Source organism: Hemibagrus wyckioides, linkage group LG21 (assembly GCF_019097595.1).
Source record: "Hemibagrus wyckioides isolate EC202008001 linkage group LG21, SWU_Hwy_1.0, whole genome shotgun sequence".
NCBI classification, from domain to species: Eukaryota; Metazoa; Chordata; class Actinopteri; order Siluriformes; family Bagridae; genus Hemibagrus; species Hemibagrus wyckioides.
Window position 1 is genome coordinate 20,277,539 of NC_080730.1, and position 18,121 is coordinate 20,295,659.

At 49.0% G+C, this 18,121-nt stretch overlaps 1 protein-coding gene across 3 annotated transcripts; it reads right to left on the reverse strand.

Moving 5' to 3' along the window:
* Positions 1-1,591: 1,591 nt before the first annotated feature.
* bap1 (BRCA1 associated protein-1 (ubiquitin carboxy-terminal hydrolase)) lies at positions 1,592-17,693 on the reverse strand. Of its 3 annotated transcripts, XM_058374232.1 has the most exons (18): positions 17,446-17,691; positions 17,290-17,319; positions 17,115-17,169; positions 16,895-17,027; positions 16,662-16,781; positions 16,513-16,574; positions 15,244-15,386; positions 15,010-15,088; positions 14,641-14,764; positions 10,750-10,885; positions 10,499-10,671; positions 10,312-10,418; positions 9,906-10,227; positions 9,542-9,725; positions 9,147-9,385; positions 8,776-8,868; positions 8,605-8,677; positions 1,592-2,201 (listed from the first exon to the last, which is right to left on the reverse strand). In XM_058374232.1, exons 1-18 carry the CDS (start codon positions 17,480-17,482, stop codon positions 2,068-2,070), a joined length of 2,244 nt encoding a protein of 747 aa, XP_058230215.1. In that variant the 5' UTR covers positions 17,483-17,691; the 3' UTR covers positions 1,592-2,067. The 3 variants fall into 3 exon arrangements, with proteins under 3 accessions (XP_058230215.1, XP_058230214.1, XP_058230213.1); XM_058374231.1 differs by having other exon boundaries at positions 9,548-9,725; positions 9,906-10,418; positions 17,446-17,693; XM_058374230.1 differs by having other exon boundaries at positions 9,906-10,418; positions 17,446-17,693.
* Between the last annotated feature and the right edge of the window lie 428 nt (positions 17,694-18,121).

Below are 18,121 nucleotides of genomic sequence, written 5' to 3' on the forward strand. Positions count from 1 at the left end.
ACATACTCATCTTTTGTTCTACGGCAGACCCACTTAGAGTGTTTGTTGCCAAAAAGCTCTATCTTAGTCTCATCTGACCAAAGCACACAGTCCCAGTTGAAGTCCCACTACCGCTTAGCAAACTCCAGATGTTTACGTATGTGACTGTAGGTGAGGCCACTCTTTAATGCAGTTCTCTAACAGTGAGCTTTGGAGATTTTTGTACTTCTCTTACCATCCTCCTCACTGTGTGTGGTGGCAAGATAAACTCGGGTCCTCGTCCAGCCTTGTTTGTCACTGTCCCAGTTGTTTTAAACTTCTTGATGATTCCTCTGACTGTAGATATGGGCGAGTTTGGCGAGTGGCGATTTTCTTGTAGCCTTTGCCTGACTTCTGAAGGTCAACACACATCTGCCTTACCTGAATGGGGTGTTCTCGTCTTGTCACCATGTTGGATAAGAGAAATGGGCCTCTGTCACTTCATATTTATACCCCAGGGAAACAGGAAGTCATAAAAGTTTCTGGATACTCTGATCAACTTTAAAAACTACAGTAAAAATGACAAAAATGTTTCAATTACATTTATCTTATAGGAATTGTTAGGGGTGCCAATAATTGTGGAACAGGTGATGTTATAAAAAATAATTATTTTTTAGTCATGGATTTTTTAAAATTCACTTGAGATAAAAGTTAGACTTTTCTACAATTTTCACTGTGAGATTATGCTTCTGCAATAAAAAATGAATTTATTAGAAGCCTAAGAACACATCTTAACCAGGGGTGTTATATATATATATATATATATATATATATATATATATATATATGTATTAAACATTGTTATACACCTGGACTGGTCAGTTTAAAAAGGTAATTTGGACAAGAACAATGTGTGTTAATTTATTGCTATTGTTTTATTCTCCTCCTGCATCGCTCTGATTGGACGCCTGCTGTAGCTCATGTGCAGGAAAACAAAACACACAGTGAACAAGGGCTTTGGTTTTACAGTGTAACATGTTTATTTTATTTAGGAGGATATGTAGAAATGACAGTATAAATCACACACATACACACATATATACATACAGGTAGACATTTGGAAGAAGAAAGCATACACACACTGTCTGAAAGAAAGTAAGATTATGCTACAACACATAGTTTTGTACGTTTGGTCAAAATCTGAAAGCATTTTTTTCCCTCCATAACACTGATGACTCCATCTGAGACTGTCTTCAAAAACAGTTCCTCCTGTTCCGAACTCTGATTGGTCCAGAAATTAAATAACAAACCACAGACGAACATCCGTATGGTCCGTAACGTCCAGGGTGACCATTTGGGTTTTTTGTTTTTCGTGTGGTCTGCAGTCAGTGATGAACACGTTCTGTCGGTCATCTGAGGTGTGTTCACTAGAGCGCTTTGGGCTGCTCAGAGGTGATGTATGATATAAATCAGGGTGTGTTCACTAGCGCTAAACTTTACCGTTTTGTTGCAGAGAATCTGGACAGAGTTCACATCGTAAAACCACAAGCACTATGATCAGTGAAGTGTGTGTATGTGTGTGTGTGTATGTGTATGTGAGTGTGTGTTTGCACTTCCTCTTGACTTGTGTAAATGTGGGGGTGTATTCACTTGTTCACAATAGCAAGGGATGTACATGTGTGTTCACTGGTATGAGTACTGGGTTTTATAAGTCTCAGCGTGTTCAGTCATCAGTACCAGTGTTTTAGAAACTCAAGCATGTTCACTAGCACTCGTCTGTTTATGTACACAACGTCTCACACACTCTTTACATGTCACAGGATGTTCGTTAGTACTCATCTTGTGCACACGTGTCACACATGAGCATGTTGATCAGTATTTAAGTAAATTTCACTAGTGCCAGTCGTTCTACTAGCGCTAGTCTTCAGAAGTAATCTGACTAGCTCTTTTTTTCCTCATAAGAACAGATGTGTGTGAGCTAGGCTGTGTTCAGAGGTCCTAGCTGTACTCAGTTGTTCACTAGACCTTGACTGTACAAGTTAGAGAGTTAGTCAGCACCTTTCTCAGAGAGTTGACCAGCGCCGGTGGTGCTCCAGAGTCGGGGTGTGTTCACTGTCGCTTGGCTTTGTATGGTCGAGATCGCTTTCTCCGGTCCGGCTTGCGCTGTTTGTGGAGGCGGCCGATGCTCACACCCTGCCGCCTGCGCACGGAAATGTTCTGCTCTACCAGACTCGCCAGCATACCTACACACACACACACACACACACACACACACACACAGTTAGAGGCAGCGGGCATGGGAGACAGACAGATTGCAGTTTTCAGTTCCATCAAATAGAAATTAGACGATTTCGTAAGAGTGAATCATGCAGCTGCTTCACTGTGCTGGGAAAGACCCCACCTCAACACTAATGACTGTTATCACTACACACTAGTACACACCATGATGACTTCCTCACTACTGAGTCACACAGCTTAGGGGGGGGGGCAGAGAGAGAGAGAGAGAGAGAGAGAGAGAGACAGAGAGAGAGGAAACACAGGAGACGTGAAGGTGGTTTTAAAACTGAGGCTCTTTATGACCCTGAGATTAGAGAGGTGCTTCTGAAAGACAGACTGAAAGAGATTAAAGCACAGACTCTCAGTGTGACTGGTGGTGGTGATGATGGTGTGACTGGTGGTGGTGATGATGGTGTGACTGGTGGTGGTGATGATGGTGTGACTGGTGGTGGTGGTGTGACTGGTGATGATGGTGTGACTGGTGATGATGGTGTGACTGGTGATGATGGTGTGACGTGACTGGTGATGATGGTGTGACTGGTGATGATGGTGTGACGTGACTGGTGATGATGGTGTGACTGGTGATGATGGTGTGATGTGACTGATGATGGTGTGACGTGACTGGTGATGATGGTGTGACTGGTGATGGTGTGACTGGTGGTGATGGTGTGACTGGTGATGATGGTGTGACTGGTGATGATGGTGTGATGTGACTGATGATGGTGTGACGTGACTGGTGATGATGGTGTGACTGGTGATGATGGTGTGACTGGTGGTGATGGTGTGATGTGACTGATGATGGTGTGACGTGACTGGTGATGATGGTGTGACTGGTGGTGATGGTGTGACTGGTGATGATGGTGTGACGTGACTGGTGATGGTGTGACGTGACTGGTGATGGTGGTGTGACTGGTGATGATGGTGTGACTGGTGATGATGGTGTGATGTGACTGATGATGGTGTGACGTGACTGATGATGGTGTGACGTGACTGGTGATGATGGTGTGACTGGTAATGATGGTGTGACTGGTGATGATGGTGTGACTGGTGATGATGGTGTGACGTGACTGGTGATGGTGTGACTGGTGATGATGGTGTGACTGGTGATGATGGTGTGACTGGTGATGATGGTGTGACTGGTGATGATGGTGTGACGTGACTGGTGATGATGGTGTGACTGGTGATGATGGTGTGACTGGTGATGATGGTGTGACGTGACTGGTGATGATGGTGTGACTGGTGATGATGGTGTGACGTGACTGGTGATGATGGTGTGACTGGTGATGGTGTGACTGGTGATGATGGTGTGATGTGACTGATGATGGTGTGACGTGACTGATGATGATGGTGTGATGTGACTGATGATGGTGTGACGTGACTGGTGATGATGGTGTGATGTGACTGATGATGGTGTGACGTGACTGGTGATGATGGTGTGATGTGACTGATGATGGTGTGACGTGACTGGTGATGATGGTGTGACTGGTGGTGATGGTGTGACTGGTGATGATGGTGTGACTGGTGATGATGGTGTGACGTGACTGGTGATGGTGTGACGTGACTGGTGATGATGGTGTGACTGGTGATGATGGTGTGATGTGACTGATGATGGTGTGACGTGACTGGTGATGATGGTGTGACTGGTGATGATGGTGTGACTGGTGATGATGGTGTGACGTGACTGGTGATGATGGTGTGACTGGTGATGATGGTGTGACTGGTGATGATGTGACTGGTGATGACGTGACTGGTGATGACGTGACTGGTGGTGATGACGTGACTGGTGGTGATGTGACTGGTGGTGATGGTGTGACTGGTGGTGATGATGTGACTGGTGATGATGTGACTGGTGATGATGGTGTGACTGGTGATGATGGTGTGACGTGACTGGTGATGATGTGACTGGTGATGATGTGACTGGTGGTGGTGATGATGGTGTGACTGGTGGTGATGATGGCGTGACTGGTGGTGATGATGGCGTGACTGGTGGTGATGATGGTGTGACTGGTGGTGATGATGGTGTGACTGGTGGTGATGGCGTGACTGGTGGTGGTGATGGTGTGACTGGTGTTGATGATGATGGTGTGACTGGTGGTGGTGGTGATGGTGTGACTGGTGATGATGATGGCGTGACTGGTGATGATGATGGCGTGACTGGTGGTGATGGTGTGACTGGTGATGATGGTGTGACTGGTGATGGTGTGACTGGTGGTGGTGATGATGGTGTGACTGGTGATGATGGTGTGACTGGTGGTGATGTGACGTGACTGGTGATGATGGTGTGACTGGTGGTGATGATGGTGTGACTGGTGGTGATGATGGTGTGACTGGTGGTGATGGTGTGACTGGTGGTGATGATGTGACTGGTGATGATGGTGTGACTGGTGATGATGGTGTGACTGGTGATGATGGTGTGACTGGTGATGATGGTGTGACGTGACTGGTGATGATGTGACTGGTGATGATGATGGTGTGACTGGTGATGATGGTGTGACTGGTGGTGGTGATGGTGTGACTGGTGATGATGGTGTGACTGGTGATGATGGTGTGACTGGTGATGATGGTGTGACTGGTGGTGGTGATGGTGTGACTGGTGATGATGTGACTGGTGATGATGTGACTGGTGGTGGTGATGGTGTGACTGGTGGTGGTGATGGTGTGACTGGTGGTGGTGTGACTGGTGGTGGTGATGGTGTGACTGGTGGTGGTGATGGTGTGACTGGTGGTGGTGATGATGGTGTGACTGGTGATGATGATGATGGTGTGACTGGTGATGATGGTGTGACTGGTGGTGATGGTGTGACTGGTGGTGATGATGGTGTGACTGGTGGTGATGATGGTGTGACTGGTGATGATGTGACTGGTGGTGGTGATGATGGCGTGACTGGTGGTGATGATGGCGTGACTGGTGGTGATGATGGCGTGACTGGTGGTGATGGTGTGACTGGTGATGATGGCGTGACTGGTGGTGGTGATGGTGTGACTGGTGATGATGTGACTGGTGATGATGGTGTGACTGGTGATGGTGATGTGACTGATGGTGGTGATGATGGTTTGACTGGTGGTGGTCATGGTGTGACTGGTGATGGTGTGACTGGTGGTGGTGATGTGACTGATGGTGGTGGTGATGGTGTGACTGGTGGTGGTGATGGTGTGACTGGTGGTGGTGATGGCGTGACTGGTGGTGGTGATGTGACTGATGGTGGTGGTGATGGTGTGACTGGTGGTGGTGATGGTGTGACTGGTGGTGGTGTGACTGGTGGTGGTGTGACTGGTGGTGGTGATGGTGTGACTGGTGGTGATGGTGTGACTGGTGGTGGTGATGGTGTGACTGGTGGTGATGTGACTGGTGGTGATGATGATGGTGTGACTGGTGGTGATGGTGTGACTGGTGGTGATGGTGTGACTGGTGGTGATGGTGTGACTGGTGGTGGTGATGATGGTGTGACTGGTGGTGATGGTGTGACTGGTGGTGATGATGATGGTGTGACTGGTGGTGGGTGATGGTGTGACTGGTGGTGGTGATGGTGTGACTGGTGGTGGTGATGGTGTGACTGGTGGTGGTGATGGTGTGACTGGTGGTGGGTGATGGTGTGACTGGTGGTGGTGATGGTGTGACTGGTGGTGATGGTGTGACTGGTGGTGATGATGATGGTGTGACTGGTGGTGGGTGATGGTGTGACTGGTGGTGGTGATGGTGTGACTGGTGGTGGTGATGGTGTGACTGGTGGTGATGATGGTGTGACTGGTGGTGGTGATGGTGTGACTGGTGGTGGTGATGATGGTGTGACTGGTGATGATGGTGTGACTGGTGGTGGTGATGATGGTGTGACTGGTGATGATGGTGTGACTGGTGGTGGTGGTGATGGTGTGACTGGTGGTGATGGTGTGACTGGTGGTGGTGATGGTGTGACTGGTGGTGGTGATGGTGTGACTGGTGGTGGTGATGATGGTGTGACTGGTGATGATGGTGTGACTGGTGATGATGGTGTGACTGGTGGTGATGACGTGACTGGTGATGGTGTGACTGGTGGTGATGATGTGACTGGTGGTGATGGTGTGACTGGTGGTGATGACGTGACTGGTGGTGATGTGACTGGTGATGGTGTGACTGGTGGTGATGATGTGACTGGTGGTGATGATGGTGTGACTGGTGATGATGATGGTGTGACTGGTGATGATGATGGTGTGACTGGTGATGATGTGACTGGTGGTGATGGTGTGACTGGTGGTGATGATGGTGTGACTGGTGATGATGTGACTGGTGGTGGTGATGATGGTGTGACTGGTGGTGGTGATGGCGTGACTGGTGATGATGATGGCGTGACTGGTGATGATGGCGTGACTGGTGATGATGATGGCATGACTGGTGATGATGATGGCATGACTGGTGATGATGTGACTGGTGATGATGGTGAGACTGGTGATGGCGTGACTGGTGATGATGATGGCGTGACTGGTGGTGATGATGGCGTGACTGGTGGTGATGATGGCGTGACTGGTGGTGATGATGGTGTGACTGGTGGTGATGATGGTGTGACTGGTGGTGGTGATGGTGTGACTGGTGGTGGTGATGGTGTGACTGGTGGTGGTGATGATGGTGTGACTGGTGGTGGTGATGATGGTGTGACTGGTGGTGGTGTGACTGGTGGTGGTGATGGCGTGACTGGTGGTGGTGATGGTGTGAGTGGTGGTGGTGGTGATGGTGTGACTGGTGATGATGGTGTGACTGGTGGTGGTGATGGTGTGACTGGTGGTGGTGATGATGGTGTGACTGGTGGTGATGGTGTGACTGGTGGTGGTGGTGATGGTGTGACTGGTGGTGGTGGTGATGGTGTGACTGATGGTGGTGATGGTGTGACTGGTGGTGGTGATGGTGTGACTGGTGGTGATGGTGTGACTGGTGGTGGTGGTGGTGTGACTGGTGGTGGTGATGATGGTGTGACTGGTGGTGGTGATGATGGTGTGACTGGTGGTGGTGATGATGGTGTGACTGGTGGTGGTGATGATGGTGTGACTGGTGGTGATGGTGTGACTGGTGATGATGGTGTGACTGGTGGTGGTGATGGTGTGACTGGTGGTGGTGATGGCATGACTGGTGGTGGTGATGGCGTGACTGGTGGTGGTGATGGTGTGACTGGTGGTGGTGATGGTGTGACTGGTGGTGGTGATGGTGTGACTGGTGGTGGTGATGGTGTGACTGGTGGTGGTGATGGTGTGACTGGTGGTGGTGATGGTGTGACTGGTGGTGGTGATGGTGTGACTGGTGGTGGTGATGGCATGACTGGTGGTGGTGATGGTGTGACTGGTGGTGGTGATGGTGTGACTGGTGGTGGTGATGGTGTGACTGGTGGTGGTGATGGCATGACTGGTGGTGGTGATGGCATGACTGGTGGTGGTGATGGTGTGACTGGTGGTGGTGATGGTGTGACTGGTGGTGGTGATGGCATGACTGGTGGTGGTGATGGTGTGACTGGTGGTGGGTGATGGTGTGACTGGTGGTGGTGATGGTGTGACTGGTGGTGGTGATGGTGTGACTGGTGGTGGGTGATGGTGTGACTGGTGGTGGTGATGGTGTGACTGGTGGTGGTGATGGCATGACTGGTGGTGGTGATGGTGTGACTGGTGGTGGGTGATGGTGTGACTGGTGGTGGGTGATGGTGTGACTGGTGGTGGTGATGGTGTGACTGGTGGTGGTGATGGTGTGACTGGTGGTGGTGATGGCATGACTGGTGGTGGTGATGGTGTGACTGGTGGTGGGTGATGGTGTGACTGGTGGTGGTGATGGTGTGACTGGTGGTGGTGATGGTGTAGGATGTTGTGTCCTGCTGTTTATTCACTTGCATATTTTTCATATCCTCAGTGTTTTAAACTGATTGTGTTTTCTCTTGTGTCATTTATGGTGAAGCTTCAGGAGAGAAAACAGAATCTTTTCTCCTCAAAATCTCACCTCTCAGTTTCGTACCTACAGCACCAACCTCTCACTCCACAGGACTACACTGGAATTGAACTTTTATTCTAGAGCAGGATTTCACCTGGCCTGGAAGCCCATTGTGTTTTTATTTCACACTCAAACACACACACACACACACACTTGCATCAGCACATGAGTTCATTAGACTCCAATCAGTTGGATCAGGTGAAACTGGAGCAGAGAGAACTTCAAACTGTGTAGCACTCGAGCTGAGGAACTCTGATCTCCAGCACCTGGGGTAGTGGTGGTGATGGTGTTGCTGGTGGTGGTGTGTAGTGCTAATTAATTCCTCTCCATTTTCACACACCACTCTCTTTTTATTTCATTACACATTTTTTATGTTTTATATATATTTAACTAAAGATTATAAATAATTGTGTGTGTGAGACGTGTACCTTCTTGTGCCAGCATGGAAATGAAGGTGCAGATGAACTCGTCATAGTTATGGGTCCTCCTCTGGTCATCAATCTAAACACACACACACAATCGTTATAACTACATTATATTAAGTTGTGAACAGATTCTCACTTGGTGTTGTGTTTTTAAAGGCAGGTCACAGCTCGTACCTTGTATTTCTTCCGTTTGTCCACCTCCTCCTTCAGATACACCTCGTAGTTGGCGATGTCAGCCTCCACACACTTCAGCAGAGCCAACAACTCCTACAGCGTGACAACAACAACAACAACACTGAGCAGGTGTAACACAGAGTGGAGAACAGAACAAGGAAACTTTCAATATATATCAGAGAGCAAATGAATAACAAATCACGCGTCACTGGTGCGGACAGAGAGCAGGGAAAGTTGAGAGAAAAGGAATAGTTAAAAAAAAAAGAAGAAGAAAAGATACAGCTATCACGCTACACTAAATGCCAGGAAAGCGTCAGAGCTCTAGTGTTGAAGTGGACGCTACAGATAATAAACTCAGACTGAATCCTCACTTTCGGAGTGTATTTCTCCCCGAGAGGTTTGGTGAGAGCCTCGGGCTCAGCGAAGTTTGCCGTCTCTGCGCTCGGCTTGTCCTTGCTCGTCTCCGCTGTCTCCTTTTCCTGCTTCAGCTCCCGAGATGGTGCTCCTTTCCCCCCGTCCGCCTCTCCACCCGCACCTCCTCCCCGTGTGCTCTCGCTCGCCTCCTGACCATCCACCACGCCGGCCTTCTTCACCACGTCACACGCTGCCTCTGTGCAGAGGAACGACAGGAGTGGAAACACACACACACACTACTTCAGAAGAGTCTATTACATTCCAGCTCTATGTAAGGAGGTTTTGCTTTACTATTCTATATGTTACTCCTTTGAGGAAAAAAAATCACTGTGTGTGTGTGTGTGTGTTGTACCGGTACTTGGCAGTGTGTAAATGGTTCCATCCTCTCTGAGCTGTAGCTGTGTGGAGCTGATCATGGCTCCGAGCTCTCGGACGGCGCGGTTGTGTCGAGTGTCCAGTCTCAGCAGGACGTCATCGTCTCCATACAGCACGCGGCTCAGGTGGCAGGCCACGGGGCTGGAGGGTCGAGTGGCAGCCTGGGGAGGGAAAGAGTACTGAAACGCACAGAACTTGTCTCTAGATAACACCCTAAAGCAGCTTAAATATCATGATATAAAAAGCTAAATATAATAGTTTAGCTTCTAATGCACACCGATAAGCATTTAAGACGTGAATCAGCTAATTAAAAATAAATAAAGATCTGTTCTCGCTCGTACCTGCGAGCGAGCAGGAGATCTCAGCGGTGAGTTAAAGGCACTGCCGATCTCGGAGGCCGTGTCCGTGCTCTCGTTGCTGGGCGTGGGCGAGGGCTGGCAGGCGGGCGTGATGCTGATGCCCCCGGTTCGTCCCTCGGTGCGGACGTTCAGCGCGGAGGAGCCGGGCGTGACCGTCGCTGCCATGGGCTCCTTTCTCTGTGCCTCCTTTTTGAGTCTGTCGGCGAGCATGCTCAGAGCCAGCTGACTCTCCACACCCGAGACTCCGCCCCCACCGCTGCTCCGGGTCACGCCCCGTCCACGGACACCTGGCTTTTTGCGGAACCTGATAAGCAGGACACACGAAACGCCCATCATGAAGTGCATGAAGATGTACAGCATGTCTGTGAGACTGTCTCTCTGTCCATACCTGTCCTCCTCTTCATCATCATAGCCATCCTCATCATCAGAGTACGAGGCCTGAGGGGGACCAGGAGCACGAGCACGAGCCACTCCTGCAGCCAGGTCCTCCTCCTCCTGTACACACACACACAGTTACAGAGTTAGTTTTGAAAAATAGACAGATTTCATGCGGACATCTGCGTCTAGAGGCTCACCTGCATGGGGGACTTTGCGTAGTTGTGGTTGTCCAGGAAGGCGGGCAGGCGCTGGACAATGGGGTTGGGGCCGGTGGTGGTTGCCCCTGGAGGCAAAGTTGGGAGCTTCACTGTGGCTTTAGGTTTCTCTGAGGAGCTGGACACTGCAGGAACACTCGCAACATCTGCTGAGTCTACACACACACACACACACACTGTCACACTAATGCCATGTTTATGTTTTTTTTTTGCTGTTTATTAAAAACACACACCTGTGGGCGGAGCTGGAGCAGGTGTTATCTGTGTCTCTGACTCCTCCTCCTTTTTGACAGCAGGGGGCGTGTCCTCTGAGGAGGAGTCCTGCTGCTTGCGTTCATGTGTTGTGTCTGTTTGGGACGCTCTGATCGCCTGAAATAAAGGTACACAATCACTACACTACACAACACCACTAGAGGTGATGGAGTGCTGCTACACACTACACTACACTACACCACTAGAGGTGATGGAGTGCTGCTACACACTACACTACACTACACAACACCACTAGAGGTGATGGAGTGCTGCTACACACTACACTACACAACACCACTAGAGGTGATGGAGTGCTGCTACACACTACACTACACTACACTACACCACTAGAGGGGATGGAGTGCTGCTACACACTACACTACACTACACTACACCACTAGAGGTGATGGAGTGCTGCTACACACTACACTACACAACACCACTAGAGGTGATGGAGTGCTGCTACACACTACACTACACTACACAACACCACTAGAGGTGATGGAGTGCTGCTACACACTACACTACACAACACCACTAGAGGTGATGGAGTGCTGCTACACACTACACTACACAACACCACTAGAGGTAATGGAGTGCTGCTACACACTACACTACACTACACTACACAACACCACTAGAGGTGATGGAGTGCTGCTACACACTACACTACACAACACCACTAGAGGTGATGGAGTGCTGCTACACACTACACTACACAACACCACTAGAGGTGATGGAGTGCTGCTACACACTACACTACACTACACAACACCACTAGAGGTGATGGAGTGCTGCTACACACTACACTACACAACACCACTAGAGGTAATGGAGTGCTGCTACACACTACACTACACAACACCACTAGAGGTGATGGAGTGCTGCTACACACTACACTACACTACACAACACCACTAGAGGTGATGGAGTGCTGCTACACACTACACTACACAACACCACTAGAGGTGATGGAGTGCTGCTACACACTACACTACACTACACTACACTACACAACACCACTAGAGGTGATGGAGTGCTGCTACACACTACACTACACAACACCACTAGAGGTGATGGAGTGCTGCTACACACTACACTACACAACACCACTAGAGGTGATGGAGTGCTGCTACACACTACACTACACAACACCACTAGAGGTAATGGAGTGCTGCTACACACTACACTACACCACACCACTAGAGGTGATGGAGTGCTGCTACACACTACACTACACTACACAACACCACTAGAGGTGATGGAGTGCTGCTACACACTACACTACACAACACCACTAGAGGTGATGGAGTGCTGCTACACACTACACTACACTACACAACACCACTAGAGGTGATGGAGTGCTGCTACACACTACACTACACAACACCACTAGAGGTAATGGAGTGCTGCTACACACTACACTACACTACACCACTAGAGGTGATGGAGTGCTGCTACACACTACACTACACCACACCACTAGAGGTGATGGAGTGCTGCTACACACTACACTACACAACACCACTAGAGGTGATGGAGTGCTGCTACACACTACACTACACTACACCACTAGAGGTGATGGAGTGCTGCTACACACTACACTACACTACACTACACAACACCACTAGAGGTGATGGAGTGCTGCTACACACTACACTACACAACACCACTAGAGGTGATGGAGTGCTGCTACACACTACACTACACAACACCACTAGAGGTAATGGAGTGCTGCTACACACTACACTACACTACACTACACTACACCACTAGAGGTGATGGAGTGCTGCTACACACTACACTACACAACACCACTAGAGGTGATGGAGTGCTGCTACACACTACACTACACAACACCACTAGAGGTGATGGAGTGCTGCTACACACTACACTACACAACACCACTAGAGGTGATGGAGTGCTGCTACACACTACACTACACAACACCACTAGAGGTGATGGAGTGCTGCTACACACTACACTACACAACACCACTAGAGGTGATGGAGTGCTGCTACACACTACACTACACTACACTACACAACACCACTAGAGGTGATGGAGTGCTGCTACACACTACACTACACCACTAGAGGTGATGGAGTGCTGCTACACACTACACTACACTACACCACTAGAGGTGATGGAGTGCTGCTACACACTACACTACACTACACTACACAACACCACTAGAGGTGATGGAGTGCTGCTACACACTACACTACACTACACCACTAGAGGTGATGGAGTGCTGCTACACACTACACTACACTACACCACTAGAGGTGATGGAGTGCTGCTACACACTACACTACACAACACCACTAGAGGTAATGGAGTGCTGCTACACACTACACTACACTACACCACTAGAGGTGATGGAGTGCTGCTACACACTACACAACACCACTAGAGGTGATGGAGTGCTGCTACACACTACACTACACAACACCACTAGAGGTGATGGAGTGCTGCTACACACTACACTACACAACACCACTAGAGGTGATGGAGTGCTGCTACACACTACACTACACTACACAACACCACTAGAGGTGATGGAGTGCTGCTACACACTACACTACACAACACCACTAGAGGTGATGGAGTGCTGCTACACACTACACTACACTACACCACTAGAGGTGATGGAGTGCTGCTACACACTACACTACACAACACCACTAGAGGTGATGGAGTGCTGCTACACACTACACTACACTACACTACACCACTAGAGGGGATGGAGTGCTGCTACACACTACACTACACTACACTACACCACTAGAGGTGATGGAGTGCTGCTACACACTACACTACACAACACCACTAGAGGTGATGGAGTGCTGCTACACACTACACTACACAACACCACTAGAGGTAATGGAGTGCTGCTACACACTACACTACACTACACAACACCACTAGAGGTGATGGAGTGCTGCTACACACTACACTACACAACACCACTAGAGGTGATGGAGTGCTGCTACACACTACACTACACAACACCACTAGAGGTGATGGAGTGCTGCTACACACTACACAACACCACTAGAGGTGATGGAGTGCTGCTACACACTACACTACACTACACCACTAGAGGTGATGGAGTGCTGCTACACACTACACTACACAACACCACTAGAGGTGATGGAGTGCTGCTACACACTACACTACACTACACTACACCACTAGAGGGGATGGAGTGCTGCTACACACTACACTACACTACACTACACCACTAGAGGTGATGGAGTGCTGCTACACACTACACTACACAACACCACTAGAGGTGATGGAGTGCTGCTACACACTACACTACACCACTAGAGGTGATGGAGTGCTGCTACACACTACACTACACTACACTACACCACTAGAGGTGATGGAGTGCTGCTACACACTACACTACACTACACAACACCACTAGAGGTGATGGAGTGCTGCTACACACTACACTACACTACACAACACCACTAGAGGTGATGGAGTGCTGCTACACACTACACTACACTACACAACACCACTAGAGGTGATGGAGTGCTGCTACACACTACACTACACCACACTACACCACTAGAGGTGATGGAGTGCTGCTACACACTACACTACACTACACCACTAGAGGTGATGGAGTGCTGCTACACACTACACTACACAACACCACTAGAGGTGATGGAGTGCTGCTACACACTACACTACACAACACCACTAGAGGTGATGGAGTGCTGCTACACACTACACTACACAACACCACTAGAGGTGATGGAGTGCTGCTACACACTACACTACACAACACCACTAGAGGTGATGGAGTGCTGCTACACAAAGAGAAGTGTATCTACACTAAATAAAATGTCCTTCACCTGCTGCAGTCCTTCCAGAACAATCTGGCGGTTGTGTTTGAGCACCTCCAGCCTGGACTCGTACTTCACCCTGCGGTCAGGAACCACAGCCATCAGGTTGAAGCGGATGTCATGGTACGGCTCACTGCAGGGGGGTTGGGGGGGTTGGTCAGGGGACGAGGTGGAACAAAAGGCTGATGTTAGACATATCCAGAACACTACACAGGGTAAAGCAGATGTTCTACACAGAATGCAGGGGGGCAGGGGGGCAGGGGTAATCTGAGGCAGTAGCTGCCACATGACTGAGTCTGACATGGTGACAGTGTGATACAGAGGAACATCACACTGGTACAATACAGCTGTGTTGAGGAAATGAGGATGCAGTCTCACCCTGCAGTGGCCAGGCCAATTCTCTCCATAATGACCCTCCGAGCTTTGTCTGTCCACTCCTCCTCCTCCCCCCATGGACCTGCAGAGAGAGAGACAGAGAGAGAGAGAGAGAGAGAGACAGAGAGAGAGAGAGTGAGTGAATGTGTGTGTGTGTGTGTGTGTGTAAGAGAGAGAGAGAGAGATAGAGAGAGAGAGAGAGAGAGAGTGTGTGTGTGAGAGGGTGTGAGAGCTGACCGTGGTCAATGGGGTAGGCTTTGAGGCCGTCCAGCTCGAACAGTCGGTCTTTAATGGGGACGTAGCTGACGAAGTGGAAAGCCTCCATGGTCCTCACAGCGCTGATTCCGTTCTGCTTCTCGGGCAGGTGACGCGGCTCGGGCCTCCAGAGAACACAGTGGGCAGAGAGACGGGTTTTACACGGTCAGTAACAATGTCCTGTTTATTTGACCCCTGCTGCAGCTCACACACCTGGACAGATCATGCAGCTCACAACACTTCACCTTAATCTACTGTACTCTACACTACACTACTGTCATCTACTGACCACTCTACTCTTCACCACTGTCTTCTACTGACTACTCAGCTCTACACCACACCACTGTCCTCTACTGACCACTCAGCTCTACTCTTCACCACTGTCTTCTACTGACTACTCAGCTCTACACCACACCACTGTCCTCTACTGACCACTCAGCTCTACTCTACACCACTGTCCTCTACACCACACCACTGTCCTCTACTGACCACTCTACTTTACACCACTGTCCTCTACTGACCACTCAGCTCTACACCACACCACTGTCCTCTACTGACCACTCTACTTTACACCACTGTCCTCTACTGACCACTCAGTTCTACACCACACCACTGTCCTCTACTGACCACTCAGCTCTACACCACACCACTGTCCTCTACTGACCACTCTACTTTACACCACTGTCCTCTACTGACCACTCAGCTCTACACCACACCACTGTCCTCTACTGACCACTCAGCTCTATACTTCACCACTGTCCTCTACTGACCACTCAGCTCTATACTTCACCACTGTCCTCTACTGACCACTCAGCTCTATACTTCACCACTGTCCTCTACTGACCACTCAGCTCTATACTTCACCACTGTCCTCTACTGACCACTCAGCTCTATACTTCACCACTGTCCTCTACTGACCACTCAGCTCTATACTTCACCACTGTCCTCTACTGACCACTCAGCTCTACACCACACCACTGTCCTCTACTGACCACTCAGCTCTACACCACACCACTGTCCTCTACTGACCACTCAGCTCTACACCACACCACTGTCCTCTACTGACCACTCAGCTCTACACCACACCACTGTCCTCTACTGACCACTCAGCTCTACACCACACCACTGTCCTCTACTGACCACTCAGCTCTACACCACACCACTGTCCTCTACTGACCACTCAGCTCTATGTTTCCTCAGATCTTTCACACTGTAAGGACATGCAGTAAGTCTGTGCTGCAGATGTTGTACCTGGCGTGACTGTTGTGCGCCTTCGCTAACTCTGGAGCGTTCCCGATGGCGTAGCCTTTACTCTGCGCAAACACACACAGAGAGAAGGGGCAGTGAAATGAAATTCATAAATAAGAGAAAAGCAGAATATAAAGTGTGTGTGTGTGTACCTCTGGACTGAACCCCTTGGTGAAGGCCTTCATGCGGCTCAGAGTGCTGCCCAGCTCCACCCCACTGCAGTTCAGGAGCACGCTCAGTAAGGCATGAGTCGCGCACGAGTTCGGAATCAACTACACACACACACTTCTTTAGATTACTGCAAGTTAAAGCATCATGAAGTGCAGAAATGAGATAACACTGCCGCTGATGACACTGTGAGCAGAGTAAATCACACGAGACTGACCTGGTGAGCGAAGAACATGTCGTTGACGATGTCATCATCGATGACCGAGGTCTCGTCCACCAGGGTGGACACTTTCCTCCTGGACCGACGCTCCTCGATCCATTTAAACAGGAAGATGAAGCCGTACACAGGACTGAACACACACACACACAGCGTCAACGTCTCTTCTGTTACAACATACAGGTGTAGGTGTGTGTGTGTGTGTGTGTGTTGTCACTACCTCTGGCATTTACTCTGCAGGTCGTAGATCTCCTCCACCTGAACACCCTTTACACCTGAGTAACACACACACACACACACACACACACACACAACAGGTTCAGTCCACTCTGTGTCACTTACACACTGTCACACAGCTGGACATCAGCATCAACAACACAAAACATCTTCCTCACCGAAATCCTCCACCAGCAGCGTGAAGAGACCTGGAACAACAAAGAGAGTTTAATAAGTGTGTTTCATCACTGACACTGTGTGTGTGTTGTAACACCATGTTAAAATCTGCCTGTGTTCCTATCGCTAGCTTCAGTTAGCTTAGCTCTTATACTCACCGGGGTCGCTCTCCAGCTCCAGCCAGCCTTTATTCATGTTTATTATCTACAATAAACTCTAGACAGCTTTTATTGGAGCGGTTACTGAAGATAAAACTCCATTTTGTTGTTGTTGTTTTTTTTTTTACTCAAAGAGAGCTGGAAACTTAGCTACTTCTTACGATTATTTTAGCTTTCTAGTAAACACAATAGAAACAAAAAAATATATATCCGTCAGCTATCGATTGCGTCATCAATCCGCGACTACCCTACACTACCGCGTGCAGCTCCGTGAATTCCAGTAAGTGTCGCTGTGGCCTCGAAAAAAACCCTCCGTGTTATTTTTCTCTCTTTTGCATTCTTTAGTTTCGAAATTGCTGTGATTCGCAATAGTTAATACAATGATTTAATACTTAAAATATGGGAAAAAAATCCACAGTTTATCTGATTATGTGTTGTGGCCAAAAATCGCCTCTATTGGTGTTCTGGTAATGATTGTTAAAACTCCAGTTACTGTATTTACTGCTCATATAAGCTCTAATATGCATTGTATGTTTAATATATTTTTACCTAATCTACTTTTACATGACTTATATATATATATATATATAGTATTATTATTGTTGTGTTGTTGTTCACTTGAAGGTCAATTAACGGAATAATTAAATGATAGAAAGAATTTTAGACCGGAACAGTG